The 18,093-nt window shown below is 47.1% G+C and overlaps 1 protein-coding gene across 1 annotated transcript; it reads right to left on the reverse strand.

Moving 5' to 3' along the window:
- Nucleotides 1-463: 463 nt before the first annotated feature.
- SET (SET nuclear proto-oncogene) lies at nt 464-6,189 on the reverse strand. The gene is made up of 8 exons (XM_036260577.1): nt 5,801-6,189; nt 4,237-4,294; nt 3,433-3,575; nt 3,215-3,318; nt 2,999-3,112; nt 1,802-1,972; nt 1,574-1,720; nt 464-965 (listed from the first exon to the last, which is right to left on the reverse strand). Exons 1-8 carry the CDS (start codon nt 5,871-5,873, stop codon nt 942-944), a joined length of 834 nt encoding a protein of 277 aa, XP_036116470.1. The 5' UTR covers nt 5,874-6,189; the 3' UTR covers nt 464-941.
- Nucleotides 6,190-18,093: the final 11,904 nt, after the last annotated feature.

Genomic DNA, 18,093 nt, shown 5'->3' on the forward strand with positions numbered 1-18,093 from the left:
CGTAGTTACGTTGACAGTTTGACAATATGTTATACAAGTCAAACTTGAAATCTATTCTGAGAGAAAAGCATCAAATCCTTTGTGTACACATTTAGTTTTATTGTAACAAAGCAACTTGTACACTTTTAACGTTTAAAACTGAGCATCATCTTTTCTTTCCAGTGAAACAAAAAGAAATTTTAAAAATAAACAGGAACAAAATTACAATAGAGAAATGTCAATTCCGAATAAGATCCTACAGGTTCTGCTGATTCTCCCATCGAGTGGCAGGGCTCAAGTCATCATTAGGAGAGAATTTTAAAAGTGTCATCTTAAACTGCAAGGATGTCCGTTAAACATCACAATTAAACATGCCAAAGGAGAAGCCATGTTGTCAAAATGCCCACTTAACCCACCCAAACATCTCAAACCCACCCTTTGCTGACCTTCTATAACCCCCCCCTTTTTTTAAGTTTTTTTTTTCTTTTTTTAAACAAGAGAAAGTAGACAGATACATGTTGGTAAATGCTAACTGTCCATATTCACATAGAGACACAGTGTAATCTCTGAGCCCAATATACAGAGAAAGGAGGAAAAAAGCTAGAATTCTATGCACTACTACACAGGGGCCTAGCACCCTCCAGCTTCCAGCAGAGCTAAGGGAGCAGAAGGTTTTTCTTTTTTCCCACAGAGCACGGTGGTGTTGATTCCATAAAGTTTCTTGAGACAAGAAGGGATAAAAATGAATTTGGAACAGAAAGGGGCAGAGATTCTTTTCCCACTGTATTCTGCTCAAAGTACATCCCCCCCAAATAAGGTAAGAACCATGGTGTAAAGGAGAGAAAAGAGACCTCAAAAACAGGGTGACTGAGCACAAGGGGGAGGGGGGGGGGAGAAGAGACTGCAATTTGCTCCCAGGGACTGGAGAAAATTAAAAAAGGTTGGAATCCATCAGTGTTCCATTAGTCATCTTCTCCTTCATCTTCCTGTAAGAAAAAAAGTGGGCAGTTAATCTTTAGGGTTAATTCTCAAGTCATAAAGTCATCCCCCAACTTTCATAGGGACCATGATAAACTTCACAGAACATGACACACTATGAGAACATCTAGCTTTATGAACCCATACACCATAACCTATGCATCAACTCTTAGCTGAATGATCCAGTGATGTTATTCCAGATAAATTAATTTTTCAACACTAATCAAGTCGATGGACATCTTTCAGACCAAATAATCCAAACCAATACCCAATTGATTATAAAAAATTTAGTGTGTCTAAAACATGCAAATTTGTTATTTGGGAGATTTCTCAGAATTTGACCAGCTGCACTATCCATACCATTTTTATTAAAGTACTGGTTAGGGAAGAACAGGATTGTGTAGTCATAAAAAACTAACCACAAAAACACAACTAGTTAAATCACTGATACAACGAGCTTGCCAAAATTTCTTTCAATCTTAGACAATAAAATAGCTCATCTTTTCTACAAATCCTCCCATAATTAGTTGAGTCAGTTCCATTTTACAATATATATAATCTCCAAAGTAACCATGGTGGATAAAGATTATCTTTTTGGACTTAATGTTTCTTTTACCTCTCCTTCCTCCCCCTCATCATCATCTTCATCTTCTTCACCTTCATCCTCATCACCTTCTTCATCAATATCTTCCAACCCTTCCTCCTCTTCATCATCATCATCATCTTCCTCTCCTTCCCCTTCTTCATCATCCATGTCAGGAACCTTAAAACACCGATGTTACATTAAGAACTTATTTTCAAACAAATAAGTACAACCTTGAATAACAGAACATTCTCGACTCACCAAGTAGTACTGCAATGGATTTGGCCAAATGTCATCTTTGATGACTTCTCCTAATTCATCTGCACCTGCATCAGAATGGTCAGTAAACCAGGTAAAGAAGCTCTCTGGTTCCTCATGCTGTCTCTTCCTGCTGGCTTTATTCTGTGTTTGACTTGAACGTTTCGTCAAATCCTAAATGAAAATGGAAAACCTTTTGATACAGGCTCTCTAGAAAACCTAAATTCCCTATAATTCAAACAGTAAGATTTATAACCCAAAGGAGAATAGAAAATGGACATCAGTATATTATCAAACTATTATTCTTATCTAGAAATCACAAAATATAGAGAAAAAGTCCTAGAATTCTAGGTCTACAAAGACTGTTGTCAAATTTGTATGACAAGCTTTTCCTGAAAAGATACCATCATCTAAATTTGGCAATTTCATGAAATTAGGTCCACTTTAACAACCAATCAAACAGAGTATAATTTAAAATATATTTACTGGGGTGGTGGGGGAGAGATAAACCACAGAACTTCTATGCATGTATGCATGAACAATGGACATGGACAAAAAAGCTGAGGACGGGGGGGGGGATCAGTGTGGGGGAGAACATCTGTGACAAAAATAAATTAATTAAATAAAAATTAATTAAAAATAAATAAAATATATTTACTAATTAAATGCAGGCATAAACAAATTTTGGGCCTTGGCAAGCTTGGTTACCAATTAATAAATTTAAAAAAACCAAGTCCATTTCTATGAAAACTTGCACTGTAATTTATGAGCTCCAAGCTATTGTACTTGACTAACACTAGAGTATTTTTTTGTTTTTAACCTTCACCTGAAGACATACTGGGAGGGGGGGGCATGGTGAAGAGGAGGAAGAAAGGGAGAGAGGGGGAAGAAGGGTAGGAGGAGAGCGAGGGAGACAATAGAGCAATGGGACAGAGAAAATTTAATTGGTTGCCTTCAGAAAGTGCCCCACCAGATACTGAATCCCGCAACCCAGGTATATAGCCTAACCAAAAACCGAACCAGCAACCTTTCAGTGCATAGGATAATGTACAACCACCTGAGCCACTCCAGCTTGGTTGGAATTGTTTTATATTTTAACGATTTGCATAACACATTACCAAAGCACCCAGTATCTATCAGTAAATGATTCAACTAAACCAAAATATACAAAATATTTTTGCCAAAAGGTTCCTCAAATACCTTTCCAGATTTCCATTTGATTTCAGTGGACTTTGAAGATGGATCACCACTCTCATTCAGATGAAATTCTTTGGAGAGAACTTTATTTTCGAAGTAAGGATTTTCATCAAAATACTATAATAAATAATCAGAGGATTAGAAATCAATACAAACAGCTCTTCCCACCAAAGCTCAAGTTAATTTCCATAGAGGCGAACAAAAGTTACCGATACTCACAAAATCTATTCTGTAACCTGATTTAATATCTTCAAATTCTGTCACTTCAACTCTTGTCAAATAATGCAGCGCCTCTTCATCTTCTTCCCCAAGCAGTGCAGACACTAGACCAGCAAATTATAGGTCAAATGAATATTAGACAAGCACTAAGAAGCAACTCAGGTGCTTCTTAAAGCACTTTATACCCCACACTCTAATAATACTCTGCCATAACATACCTTGTGGATGGTTGACAAATGTTGTTACCCAAAAATTTGGGATTTTGGCGATCAATTCTGACCTCTTCTGAAAAAATGGTTGGCGGAGTTTGTTATATTTCTGTTCTACTTTCAAAATCTCCTCACTGGCTTGTTCATTAAGTCTGAAGCAAATGAAAAAAACAAAACAAAAACATGTTGAAAATGATGGTATTTGACAAATACAAAAATTGCCTGGACTACAGAATATTTACTCTTACTAGCTTTAAAACAGTGCAAAGTACCTATTTATAATAACCAAGTCATCTACATTTTTTTTTCCCTATAATAAATGCAAGTTAAAACTAAGATAGCAATTTGACCCGTGTTAGGCACTCAATAATTGGAAGTTCTTAAACTTAAGTGTCCAAACTGAGCTTTTTGGCAACAGTGCATTTCTACTTCAATTACTCTACTACTAGGCTAACTTCAGTTCTATCTCTCTCAGACAGATCAAGGGGGAAAAAAGACTGCTAATCAAGTCAGAACAACACTGATGCCATAAATGCTAAACTGTCAGAAAAGTTCATGCACTGCAATTCAGACAATTTGTAGCCTTTGAAAGCAAACCCAATCTTTATAAGGTCAAGACTGTCCTTTCATCAAAAGCTTTTTGGTGACTACAAATATTTCACAGAAGAATAACACTGATTCTTCATATTTTCACTAAGCTATAACCATCTCTACTTAGACAGTGGATACGAATTTGACCATAGTCTCAAAGAGCACTAGACCATAAGATGTATTTCAGAAAACTTCTCAAAAGTAAATTAAGAAAAACTTTACCTGTCTATTTCATTTTGTACTTCATCAATATGTTCAATTGCTTCTTGCTGTTCTTTTTCTGCAAGAAAAGGGTGCATACACCTTAACGCTGATTAGAAGATAAATTTATCTAGATTTTCTGGTGTTAACACTGTCTCTGATGAGTTATATATCAATAAAGCTGTTTGAAGGGGGGGGAGAAACTGCCTATAAGGCATGCGTTCATGCTCAAAGTTGACAAATTCAAAGGCTATCCACAAATCATGCTGTTAGGCTATTCAAAATGATTGTAGCACTTTTTAAGAGTTACACTACAAAAAGACCAATAGTTAAAGTTGCTATTATGAAAGATAAGGAATAAACCTTACTCAGGAATTCTTAAGTGCTTATTGTTTATCACATTATATACCTGCAATACATTAGTACCAGCTGTTAACTAGAATACATAAAGTAACCCATGGCATTAACAGAAACCAGGACACCACCTATCCCAAAGGTAGAACCACTCTCTATAGAAAGCTGAAAATATCGCACAGTGCCTACAATTAAAACACCCGGGAAGGGTCGCAGAACTGCCCCCACCACCGTAAACACTCAGCTTTACCTTCTTAGAATATGAACCCCAAGATTTGTATCTGACCTTTCTCATCCCTCCAACACAATTTCAAGTGGACTGATCTCAGACACAGCCCAAATGGATCCTGGAGCACACTTACAGGGAGCCCAGCGAGAAGTCAGAAAACTACGAGCCACGGAAGGAAGAGGAAAAGGAGGTGTGCTATGGAAAAGGTGCCCTTTTGTCCGGTAAAGACTGCAAAACCTACAAGCCAAGTGGGCGTGAAGGGGCCCGATCGTGCGGTTCATTTCCGGTAACCATCCCGGGTTTTGCAGCCCCCCTGCCGAGAAACCCTTTACGGAAAGGGAACATTTCCTAAGAGCCATTGTAGAGACCCTCCGACACCCTGCCTGCTGCGCCAGCTTTCTCAGCGCGCGGCCGCGACAGGGTGGCCGCCCCACGTGGGGAGTGCCCGGGGCGACAGGAACATCCTCCGGGGCGGCCCGGGCCCAGCGTGCGGCCGGCCGCGTGTTTCCCCGCGCCCCCACCCCGACCCAGCTCGAGGCGTGGGGCCGCGCCAGGGCCGGCCTCCGGGTGGGAAAACGGGGGCGCCGCCCGCGGGCCGGGCGCAAAGGGGGAGCCGCGCGGAGGCCCGGGAGCGGGGCCGCGTCCGGCCGCACCATGTGGCGGCGGCGGCGGCTGATGGGAGCGAGGCATCATGGCGGAGCACAATAAAGAGAGGCTTCTCGGGAGGGAGGGAGGGGGAGGAGAGCGAGGGAGGGGGGAGAGGAAGGGGGGGTCTCCTCCGCCCGCGCCGAACAGGCCGCAGCGCCCCCGCCTCGCAGCGCCGTCCGCCGCCGCGGCGCCACCCCTGCCCCGGCCCCGCGCGCACAAAAAAGGGCGCCGAGGCGCGCGCCAGCCCGTCCGCCCAGCGCCCCCCGCGCGCCCCGGGCTCCACCGGCGGCCTGCGGGCCGGGCGGGCGGCGAAGATGGCGGCGCGGGCCGGCCCCTGCCTCGCCTGCTCCTCACCTGAGGTCTCGTCGGCCCCGTCGTGGTTGGAGTTGAGCTCCTTTTTACTGACTTTGGCCGCCGGCGCCGACATGGTGCTGCTCCGCGGTCGGGGGGGGAGCGGGGAGGGGGAGAGAAGGGAAGGCGAAGGGGGCGGGCAGCGGCTTCCCCTCACGCCACACGCGCGCGGGCGCTCGCTCGGTCCGGCCGCCTCCTCCCGGCGCCCGCTCGCTCTCCCTCCCCCTGGCTCGCGCGCGCTGCCCTCGCGGCCTGACGACGAGGGAGGGGCTGGGGCAGCGTGCCGGGCCCCGTCCCGGGCTCCTGCTTACGGAGGGGAGGCGGCGGCGGGCGGGCAAGCGGCTGGGCTCCTTCACTCACGCTCCGCGATCCAGCTCGCTGCTCGTTCTCCCCGAGCCGCCTCCTCCTCCACCTCCTCCTCTCCGCGAGGGGCAGGCGGCAGGGCGCAGGCGCGCCAGGCCGCGCGCATGCCCCGCCCCCGGCCGGAGAAGCTCGCGCCGCCTGGCCATTGGCTGGGGCGCCGGGACGAGGGGGAGGAGCCTCGGCGAGGAGACACAGGCCTGACGACGAGGCGGGAGGAAGGAACGCGGCGACGTACGGGGCCGGGCCCCGGCGCCGTGCTCCCCTCCCCCGCTTTCCCCTTCTCCAGCCCGACCCGGGACATTTGCGCGCTACAGCGTGCAGCGGCCAGGGAGGCGGGGCCTCGCCGCGCGGCGCGCAGGCCTGGGGGCAAGCGCATCACGTGGTGGTGGAGCGGCTTCCCTTCTTCGTGGGGGGAGAGGGGAGTTCGCAGCCCCCCCAAAAGTGCAGGCCTCGTAGTAGCATCCGGACCCAGAAATACATCCCTCAGGTTCTGTGCCCTAGGACACTGTTGGAGCATCCCTCTTCGTGGGGGAAGGAAGGTGGCACCTCCATCCTATTTTCCAGATGGGGAAGCTTCTTTTCTGACTCACTTGGGCTTGTTTGCAAAGCCCTAAAACTGTTCAGTACACTCACAGGGCTTTTTTCAAGGGTTTTAGTCCAAGTTCTGGTCAGCAGACTGTGTGCCCTTGGGCAAGTCACTTTTCCCCTCTCTACCTATTTATGTTAGAAAATGATAAAACGCAAAAAAAGGCTGACAAATGGCAACTGTTTGGTCAGTGGTAACATTTAGGCAGGGGCAGACTGAAGTGAAAGTACTCTGAAGGCAGGGAGGCAGGCCCCTTTGGCCCAAATCAGTGCCTAATGCTTTAGAGAAACCCTGCATAATCTAAGTGCCAGTCCGTGAGGCCACACAACTGTCCAATGGGATAAAAAGGTGTTCCATTCATTTCGCCCTGTCAGATGGTAGGACCAACAAGGCCTGTTTTATAAACCAGATCTTGAACCATGAAGTAGGGCCGAGGCATTTCTGTTTAAGCAAGGTAATGCTTTCCAAGTAATGCAAATACACGTCACTCTACTCCTTCCTCCAGGGCTCGAAGACATGGACCTTAAAAAGCTTCCCTGGGTTGCCCTGGCCGGTTTGGCTCAGCGATTAGAGCATCGGCCCACGCATTGACCCACGGACCAGAGGCCCAGGTCTGTTTCCCTCTTAGGGCAGGTACTTTGGTTGCAGTTTGTCCCTGGTGCTGGTGGGGATCCTGTGGGTGGCAACTCTCTCTCTCTCTCTCCCTCCCCCTTCTCTCCCTCAAGATAAATGCAAAAAATGTCCTCAGGTGAGGATAAAAAAAAAAAAAAGTTTCCCAGGGCATTTGTAACCATGGATCAATTGCCTTCCAACAAGCATATTTTACAGTGTCTTTTTTTTTAATACTCACTCGAGGACATTTTTTGCATTTATCTTCAGATAGAGCAGGAGGGAGAGAGGGGGGGAAGAGAGAGAGAGAAACATCAGTGTGAGAGACACATCAACTGGTTGCCACCCACACAACCCCAACCCAGGCAGGGACAAACTGCAACCAAGGTACATGCCCTTAGTGAGAACTGAACCCAGGACTCTCCGGTCTGCAGGCAGACGCTCTAACCGCTGAGCCAATCCGGCCAGGGCTACAGTGTCTTTATTGTTCAAGGCAGTCTATGGAAGTGATCAATAATTGTTAAATAATTAGCATATTGTCCATGGGTACAGAATACAAATACTTTCTTGGGACTTTCCCCAAAACCCAGAAATCTATCTAATCCTTCCCCTCCAAACCTGATTCTCAACTGAGTACAACTCAATCCATACCTATCCCAATTGCACAGGCTTAAAGGAAAAATTATTAGTAAATGTTTGACAACCAGATCCCAGAAAAAGAAAAAAAAAACACACACACCAAAAACCTTGATTTGTAGCATTTGCTGATTTCCATGGTGTATAAATACTCTCATCACAGCCAATTTCCTGCTACCACTGTGATGTTACTGAACAGAGTTGGATAGAAATACCAGGCACACTGCTGAAGCATGTACCATGGACCACAGACTGTGATAAACACATGCATCTTCTCATTTAATCCTCATGAAACACAAAGTAGGCATCAATATCCTCATTTCACAGATAAACTGCTAGTGGACAGCAAAGCCCGCCTTATATGGTAGAGGTACATTTGACATCAAGGACCCAGTACACAAATACACACAAAACAATGCTTTACCCTTACTAAGTGTGATATGACTCTTAATATTCTATTTTCTTATCTTTAAAGGCAGGGTGCAGCCCGACCAGTGTGTCTCAGTGGTTGAGAATCAACCCATGCACCAAAAAGGTCGCCTGTTCAATTTCTGGTCAGGGCACATGCCCAGGTTGTGGGCCTAATCCCCAGTGGGGGGGGGGGGGCGTGCAGGAGGTGGCCAATCGAGGTTCTCTCATTGATGTTTCTATCTCTCCCCCTTCCTCTCTCTCTAAAATCAATAAAGAAAAGTATTTAAATGCAGGGTGCAGCCCTGGCCAGTGTAGCCCAGCTGATTGGGTGTCATCCCATGTACCAAAATGTTGCTGGTTCAATTCCAGATCAGGGCACATGCCCAGGTTGCAGACTGGATCCCTGGTAGGAGGCGTGCAGGAGGCAGGCGATAGAAGTTCTGCTCTCATGTCAATGTTTCTTTCTCTCTCCCTCTCCCTCCCCCCCTCTCTAAACATTAATAAATATTTTAGCCCTTGCTGGTTTGGCTCAGCGGATAAAGCGTTGGCCCTTGGACCAATGAGTCCCGGGTTTGATTCCAGTCAAGGGCATGTACCTCGGTTATGGTTTGTCCCCAGCCCTGGTTGGGTCATAGGGCGACAACCAGTCAGATGTGATCTATCACATTGATGTTTCTCTGTCTCTCTCTCTCTCTCCTTTCCTCCCACTCTATCTGATAAGTAGAAAAAATATCCTCGGGTGAGGAATAAAAAAAATATATATATTTTAAATGAATAAATGCAGAGTGCACTCCACTAAAATGATTTCATGATCCACAAATGGGATGAAACATTCTGAAAAATACTGTACTGAGGGCTGCTGCTACACAAACCATGCTCACAGGTGGGTACCAGTGACCCACAGCATCCTCTAAGTGCCCGATCTACCTGGGTTTCCCACACATCTGCAGAGGCTCCAGAGAGCCCTTCCATGATCCCCGCCCTTAGGACCATCCTGCTCCTTTTCCTGACCTTTCTCACAGCACTCAAGATGCATGTAAGACTGAAACCTGTATAATTCTGTTAACCGGTGTCACCCAAAATTCTACAAAGAGGGAAAAAAATAAAAAGATGAATGCAAGGAGCACATGCTAGGAAGTGGAAGAGAAAGAGAAAGCAAAAGGGCAAGAGCTTCAATAAACAAGGGAGTGGCATGGACACACCAAGAAGTAATCCATTCACTGTGCCATTATTCATTGTGGTCTTTCTAGCTCCAACATTCTCTCCTTGGCCTCTTACTTCACGCAGAATTCCTCCCCTTCCTCCCCTTCCTTCCCCTTCCCAGCTTCCTTGAAGGAGAAGAACCGCAGCTTAATATTGGAATGGAGGGCCTTGGCCAGTTTGGCTCAGTGGTTGAAGTGTCGGCTCGCAGACCAAAGAGTCGTGGGTTCAATTCCGGTCAAGGGCACTTACCTCAGTTGCTGTTAGGTCCCCAGCCCTGGTCAGGGTCATGCGGGAGGCAACCGGTCAATGTGTTTCTCTCACGCTGATGTTTCTCTCTCTCTCTCTCTCCCCTTCCTCCTTCTGCTCTATCTGAAGATAAGTGGAAAAAAATACCCTCAAGTGAGGATTTAAAAAATATTGCAACAGATGCTGGTGTTCCCCACAATGCAGCAGCATCCCAGAATGACCAGGAGACTGTAGCTGGGATGGCCTTCAACACACATAAAAACCATCTCTGAGCCTCCTTTTTCCGATCTTAAAATGGGGTTATTATCTACAGCATGCTGCTCTTGTGAGGGCCGATGGACCGAGAAGTGCTTAGGCCAGTGCCTGGCAGATCAGTGCCAAGTGAGTGGCACGAGCTGTTATCTGGTTTGGATGAACCACCTCAGGACTGTGGAACACCTCCTGGTCCAGTTCCTTCTCCCAGGAAGCCAAATGGAAGGAGCCAGGAAGGCTCATCTACATTTAGCTGCTCACAAGTGGGAAGGAATTTACCTCTTTTCTTAAAAAATTTTTTCTTTATTGATTTTAGATGGAGAGCGAGACAGAAATATCAGTGAGAGAGAACATCGATTGGCTGCCTCCTGTACGTGCCCCACTGGGGATCAGGCCCACAACCTGGGCATGTGCCCTGACTGGGAATCGAACCGATGACCTCTTGGTGCATGGATGTCTGCTCAACCACTGAGCCACAATGGCTAAGTGAATTTACCCATTTTATTATTTTTATTTATTTTTTAAATCTTCACCCGAATATATTTTTAGAGTTATCTTCAGACAGAGTGTGTGGGGGAGGGGAGGAGAGAGAAAGAAAATCAATGTGAGAGAAATACATTGACTGGTTGCCACCTACATGACTCCAACCGGGGCTGGGGACAAACCACAACCGAGGTACGTGCCCTTGTCTGGAATCCAACCCGGGACTCTTTGGTCTGTGGGCCGACACTCTAAATGCTGAGCCAAACTAGCCACGGTGGAATCTACCCATTTTAAAATCCCAGATTATGTGCCAATCACAATCTTAAGTGTTTTCTATTTAAACCTCATGGCAAGCCTAAGAGATAGGTACTGTTGAGCCCATTTTACAGAAGAGGGAAGAAACACAGGTTAGGGCACTTGCCCAACAAGCTCACACAGCCAGACAAAGCTGGGTGTCAAACCCTGGCCTTCAGCGGGGTAAGAGGCCTTTGCACCCAATTGGACAAGGCCCAGGGAAGTCAAACTTGCCATGTCACCCAGCACATCCCTATGAGCACTTTGGTGAGGAACGACTCTTTTTCCTTCCACGTTAGTCACGTCTGAAAATTAGGAAGGTTCACGAACCCCAGCGCCCCTTCCCACGGAGCCTGCTGTCACGTTTCCCTCGGGCAATGCTATTCTGCCTTCCACCTCTCCACACCCAGCCCCATGAAGGCCCCGCCATACCCCGCTATAGCAGGGAGGCCGCATCACCTGAGCACCCACTGTGCCCAGCTCCAAGCCGTGTCTGCGAAACGCAGTACTGATCTCTGAGTCAAGGTTTAATGTGGGGGGAGAACAGATATGAAACCCACAATTACAAAGTACTGATGTGAGGGGCCAAGTTGGGGTGAGTCTGGAAGCTGCAGGGCAGAGGGAGCTCCTAACGCCCAGCAGCTGCAGCTCAAAGGAGAATGCACGCGTGTAAGAAGCGGCTTTTCAGCAGAGAGCAGAGAACAAGGGGACACGCACAGGTAAGGAGAGGAAAGTGATCAGGCAGAGAACAAGTGGGGGTCTGGGTCCCAGGAGCGAGAATAGAGCCCCAAGAGGTGAACAAAAGTAAAAGGGGCTGCAAGGAGCATACACCTGGAGAGGTAGGCATGGACCAGGTGGGCAGGGCCCTGGAAATCTCAGTCTATACCTGAGGGCAATGGGAAGCAAGGAAGAGGAAGGGTTTTAAGCCAAGGAGTCACGTGATTGGCTTTGCTCGAGCTGGATGGGAGGAGGAAGCTGAAAGGAGAGGAGGAGGAGGAGGAGGAGGAGGAGGAGGAGGTAACCAGAATTGTGGGCAGGCTGCAGCAGCGGGAGAGCGAGGTGGAGGGAGATGAGGGACTGAGGAGGTAGGACCACCAGGATTTAAGGCTCTGACCAGAGGTGGAAGTGTAAAACAGAGGAACGGGGTCACCTGTGTCTTCCCCAGCCTCAGGCTGGCTGGTGGTGCCACATACCAAGACAGGGAATCCGAGAGGACTGTTTGGGGGCTAAGAGACCAGCTCCGCGTAGGTGTTGGCGGGGGCAGGGATGAGCGCCCACGTGCTCCAAGCCTCGCAGTTCCCTCCACTGGGTCTTCACATAAACCTAATTCACTCACCCTATACTTAGAACCCTTCGGGGAGTTTAGGGGCACACCTCAAAACTCCTAAGAGACTAAGCCAAAAAAACAAACAAAAAAAACAAAAAACCATCACTTAGGAATAAATCTTTGCGAATCCCTTAAATCTCTAATAAAACGTAGTGTAAGTAGGGACTTACCTCCCTTGGGCAACTCCTGAGGGGCTGACTTCTTCTCTGGCTTGGGGGCAGGAGGCAGTCGCGGTTTCTTCGTCTGAGCTGGCAGGGAAGACTGGCGTTTGGGGGCCATGCTGTGGTCGGAGAGTGAGACGGAAGGGGAGTCCCACGGTGGGAAGCGCTGAGAACTGAGACCGCCCCAGGTGCGGGCGATTTAAATCAGCCCTGGAGCCGCCCTGCCTGGAGGGGCTATTTACATGACAGTGGGACACACACCTCATTCCCCTCCCCCAGCCGCATCCCCTTCACCCACCCTCCAATCAAGATCAACTTCTTTTAGTCCTCCCTGCACTTCTCCAGGGGCCTTCTAGGCACTGAGGGGGCGGGGTACGTATTTCCTGTGGGAAGCAGCCTGTGCTCTCTAGGACCCTCCGGGTCTTGCCTGAAACACCAGCAGCCCACCCCCTCCAGTCCTTCCTGAAATCCCTAATAGTCCGTGCTGACAACTTCTTGTTTTCCTTTGGCCTCGAGAAAACTTCAATGTGACCTTGCCTCACCTCAACCTGGAACATTCTCTAGTCCCTCCACCCACCCCCCCACCCCGCCCTCCATGTCCAGCTAACTCATTGTCAACTTCCAGGTATCAACTTGGAGGAATAAATGAATATTGAAATCAAAGATTCCCAATCAAGAATTACAAAGAAGAGGGAAAAGCAGGTACCCTGGAGAGCAGCCATTCAGTCTTCACTCATTTCAGAAAAGGGTAGAAGGGTGAGGAGTTCCAAGAACCTGTTGAAGGCATCTTGTCTGGGAGTCACAAGCCCCAATGCCTTTGTCACCCAGAAATTCTGCTCCGGGCTGTGTCTCCAACAGAAATCAGAAACACATACCTATATGCACCAATACAGGGCTCGACAAAAACAGATTTACAGTTGTTCTTATGGAAAAAATAAATATGTATGGAAAATAGTATAAGAATAAACTGTTTCCCATACTCATAACTGCAAACCTACTTTTGCCCCACCCTGTATGTGTGATTAGAGTGTGCTAGAATGTGCATAGCAGTGAGATTCATAAAAGCCAAAATCTGGAAACAATACAAATGTCTATCAATGGCCTGGCCAGTTTGGCTCAGTGGTTGAGTGTGGACCCATGCACCAAGAGGTCGCCAGTTTGATTCCTGATCAGGGCACATACCCAGGTTGTGGGCCCAATTCCCAGTGGGGGGCGTACAGGAGGCAGCCAATCGATGTTTCTGTCTCTCTCTTTCCCTCTCCCTTCTTCTCTCTCTAAAATCAATAAATACAAAATATTAAAAAAAAAAAAAAAAAAGCCAGACTGGCCCTGGCCGGTGTTGCATAGTGGTTAGAGCATCAGTCTTTGGACCAAAGGGTGTCGGATTTGATTCCTGGTCAAGGGCACGTACCTGGGCTGCAGGTTCAATGCCTGCCCTGGTCAGAGTTGTGCAGAAGGCAACCAATGGATGTGTCTCTCTCACGTTGATGTTTCTCTTCTGTCTTCCCTCCATCTCTCCCTTCCACTCACTAAAAAAAACAAATAAATAAATAAATCAATGGAAGAATATCCTTGGATAAAAATTAGCAACAAAAAAAAGCCCTGACCTGAGTGGCTCAGTTGCTTGAGCGTCATCCCATGCACCCAGTACCCGTACCCAGTTTGATTCTGGTCAGGGCATATACCCAGGTTTGGGATTCCATCCCCTGTTGGAGTGTGTACAGGAGGCAACAGGTTGATGTTGCTCTGTCTCTCTCCCTATCCCGTCCTCTCTCACTAAAACCAATAAAAACATTAAAAAAAATTTTTTTTTCAAAAACACATATTTTGTGTTGAAATATGTGGTCAGGCCACTTTTAGCCCATGGGACATGAGTTTGCAACATCTGAGATAGTCCAGTGATTTTCCTTTTTTTTCTGTTTGTTTTTCCCATCAATTGCCCTCTGAACAAAATAATATCAGGCATTAGTCAATGATGTCAATACCAGTAAAAAGCTGAGGTCTCTCTGGTGGAAGACCCCACCATCATCTCTTGCCCCCCTCCATCCCTCCCTTTGTTAGCTTGAGAGGACATTTAGGCTCCTTCAAAGACATTTGGAAAGTCACGGTGTCTTGGTTTTACGGATGGGCAAGCTGAGACCTGAGAGAAGTGATTTGCCTCAGGTCATGAGGAAAATAACTGAGTTATAGCTGGAACCAGGACTGTAAGGTCACTTTCTCACAGGGATGACCAGCCTAAGTCTCAGAGTTTACATCCGTAAAATGGATGATAATAACACCTGCCTCTTAGTTTTAGGATTTTCAATTTGAGGACAAAAGGGTCATCTTTCCCCTGTTTTCACCCCAGAAATTACCCAAAAACACGATGGGAAACAAAAATGAAAATTCTCTTAATAAAACTGTGAGTCAGCCCTGGCCGATTTGGTTTGAGCGTCAGCCTGCGGACCAGAGAGTCCCAGGTTCGGTTTTGGATAAGGCACGTACCTCAGTTGCAGTTTGTCCCAGGCCCTGGTTGGGATCGTGTCGGTGGCAACCAGTCAATGTGTCTCTCTCACATCGATGTTTCTCTCTATCTCTTCCTCCCTCTCTCTCTCCTGCTCTATCTGAAGATGAATGCAAAATGTCCTCGGGTGAGGATAAAAAAAACACAAAAAAAACTGTGACTCAGCTGAACCCCAAACCAACAGAATGAATGGGTGACTGGACGGCCAATGAGAAGGAACAGATGTGTGCAGAAAGAGAGGACAGACAGTCTGGCTACAGATTTCAGGGAATATCAGCCAAGGACGTTTCTGAAAGCGGAGGGCAGTGTTCTGACGTGATGCTGGCCAGGTCTGCTTGGAGACGCAGAAGGGACCAAATGAGGAGTGGCCCAGAGGCGCTTCATAAAACAACTGCAAATTAGAACTAGCTTGAGATACCCTCGCCCTCGCCCCACCAACCTGCGATCCAGAAGTTTAGAAACACTCTACCTGGGAAAGGGTGTGAGGAGAGGTCCCTACACCTTAAATGGATACAGCCTCTTGCAGCTTTAGATGGATACAACCTTGCCCTGGCTGGTTTGGCTCAGCGGTAAGAGCCTCGACCTGCAGACCGAAGAGTCAGGGGTTCGATTCCGGTCAAGGGCATGTACCTCGATTGCAGTTCAGTCCCAGCCCTAGTCAGGGTCATGCGGGAGGCAACCAGTAGATGTGTCTCTTTCACATCGATGTTTCTCTCTCTCTCTCTCTCTCTCTCCTCCTCCCTACCACTGTGTCTGAATATAGATGGAAAAATATCCTCAGGTGAGGGTTCAAATAATAAATAAATAAATGGATACAACCTTGTTGGGGGGCAATTTAGCCGTAAGAGTATCTATCAAAAGAAGAAAAACACATACATTTGACCCAGAAATTACCCTCTGGTAAAGTATCCTACAGATTCAGAACTCCGCTGTGAGGTGGTATCTGGACAAGGCAATTCATTGCAACATCTCAAAAGCAAAAGATTGGAGACAACTTAACAATCCAACTGCTGAGCCAAACCAGCCAGGGCCGACTTAACTTCTTTAGGCTCCTGGAATGTTCTGCAACCAACAAAACAAGTAGGGAACCAGAACTATGGTGAAGTGAAAAAAAGCCCTAAACCAAATAGTTAGCACATTACCATTTGTATAAAAGGGGGATAGAGTGGAGAAACATTTGTAACAAAAATAAATTAATAAAAGGGGGAGGGGGGCGGGCCGGTTTTGCTCAGTGGTTAGAGCATTGGCCTGCAGTCCAGAGAGACCCGGGTTCGGTTCCCACTAAGGTCATGTACCTCGGTTGCAGTTTGTCCCTGGCCCTGGTTGGGTCATGCGGGTGGCAACCACTCGATATGTCCCTTTCACGTCAATGTTTGTCTCTCTCTCTCTTACGTTCTCTCCCTCCCACTCTATCTGAACAAAAAACAAAACAAAAAAAAAATGTGCTTGGGTGAGGATAAAAAAAGAAAAAACAAATAAACTAAAAAAACCACTCTCTTTTCTTTTTTCTTCAATCTTTTTTTCTTTATTGATTTTAGAGAGTGAAAAAGGGAGAGGGAGGGAGAGAGAGATAGAAACATCGATGAGAAAGAACATTGATTAGCCACCTCCTGCATGCCCCACCTAGGGACCCGGCCCACAACCTAGGCATGTGCCCTGACTGGGAATCAAACTGGTGACCTCTTGGTGCACGGGTCGACGCTCAACCACTGAGCCACACCGGCTGAGCAAAATACCACTTTCACTTATCTTCCTGTATACCTAGAACACAAGGACTTAACAAAAGGACTTCCATGAAGGTGATAACTCCAACCCGGCTGGTGTGACTCAGTGGGTAAGCGTGGACCCATGCACCAAGAGGTCGCTGGTTCGATTCCCGGTCAGGGCACATGCCCAGGTTGTGGGCCAGATCCCGATGTTCTCTCTCATCGATGTTTCTAGCTCTCTCTCCCTCTCCCTTCCTCTCTCTGTAAAAATCAATAAAGAAAAAAAAATTTTTTTTAAAGGTGATAACTCCACCATCCCTGGAGAGGAGACCAGGGGATGAGAAATAAGAGGACAGGGATACAAGGAAAGTGTTTCACACTTTACCCTACTGTACATTTTGAATTGTGAATCTTATGAATATATTGCATTTTTAAAAATTTTAATCTTTTAATTGATGAAAGAAAGGGCAAAAGAGAGAGTTGTTGTTCCATTTATACATTCATTGGTTGATTCTTGCATGTGCCCTGAACTGGGGTTGAGCCCACAACCATGGTATATCAGAACAATACTCTAATTGACTGAGCTACCTGGCCAGGGCTACATTTTAAAATATTACCTGAGCCCGGCTGGTGTGGCTCAGTGGTTGAGCATCGACCCAGGCACCAAGAGGTCGCCAGTTTGATTCCCAGTCAGGGCACATGCCCAGGTTGTGGGCCCGATCCCCAGGGGGCATGCAAGAGGCAGCCAGTTGATATTCTCTCTCATTAATGTTTCTATCTCTCTCTCCCTCTCCCTTCCTCTCTCTCTAAAAACCAAGAAGGAAAAAAAAATTAAAAAGTAAATATTACCTAAGTTCCAGGATTCAGACCGAGGCACAGCCCCATTGGCAAAGTCAGCTTAAATTCAAAGGACCAGACCCCCCTTTCCTTTCCTCCAAAGCTTTCAACATTTAACTTCCTGGACTCCCAGTGGTGTTACTAGGCAACTGTGCAACCCTGCTCCATTCCAGAACCCGCTGCAGGCAAGGTGGAGGCAAACGGTCTCCCTCTGCCCCACCCAAAAGTTGACAGGCTTGCCCCACCAGTGTGGCCCAGTGGTTGAGCATCGACCCAATGCATCAAGAGGTCACCAGTTGGATTCCAGGTCAGGACACATGCCCAGTAGGCAAAATCCCCAGTGGGGGGCATGCAGGAGGCGGCCAATCGGTGTTCTCGCTCATCAATGTTTCTATCTCTCCCTCTCCCTTTCTTTCTCTCTAAAAATCAATTTAAAAAAAAAAGAATTTTTAGAAAATCAATAAAGAAAAATTACTTTTAAAGGAGTTGATAGGCTTGCTCTGGCTGGTTTGGCTCAGCATTTGGAGCGTCGGCCTGTGGACCAAAGAGTCTCAGGTTTGATTCTGGCCAAGGGCATGTAACCTCGGTTGCAGTTTGTCCCTGGCCATGGTCAGGTCTTGCAGGAGACAACCAGTCGATGTGTCTCTCTCACATTGATGTTTCTCTCTCTTTCTCTTTC

The sequence above is a fragment of the Molossus molossus genome, unplaced genomic scaffold, assembly GCF_014108415.1.
Source record: "Molossus molossus isolate mMolMol1 unplaced genomic scaffold, mMolMol1.p scaffold_m16_p_14, whole genome shotgun sequence".
Classification (NCBI taxonomy): domain Eukaryota; kingdom Metazoa; phylum Chordata; class Mammalia; order Chiroptera; family Molossidae; genus Molossus; species Molossus molossus.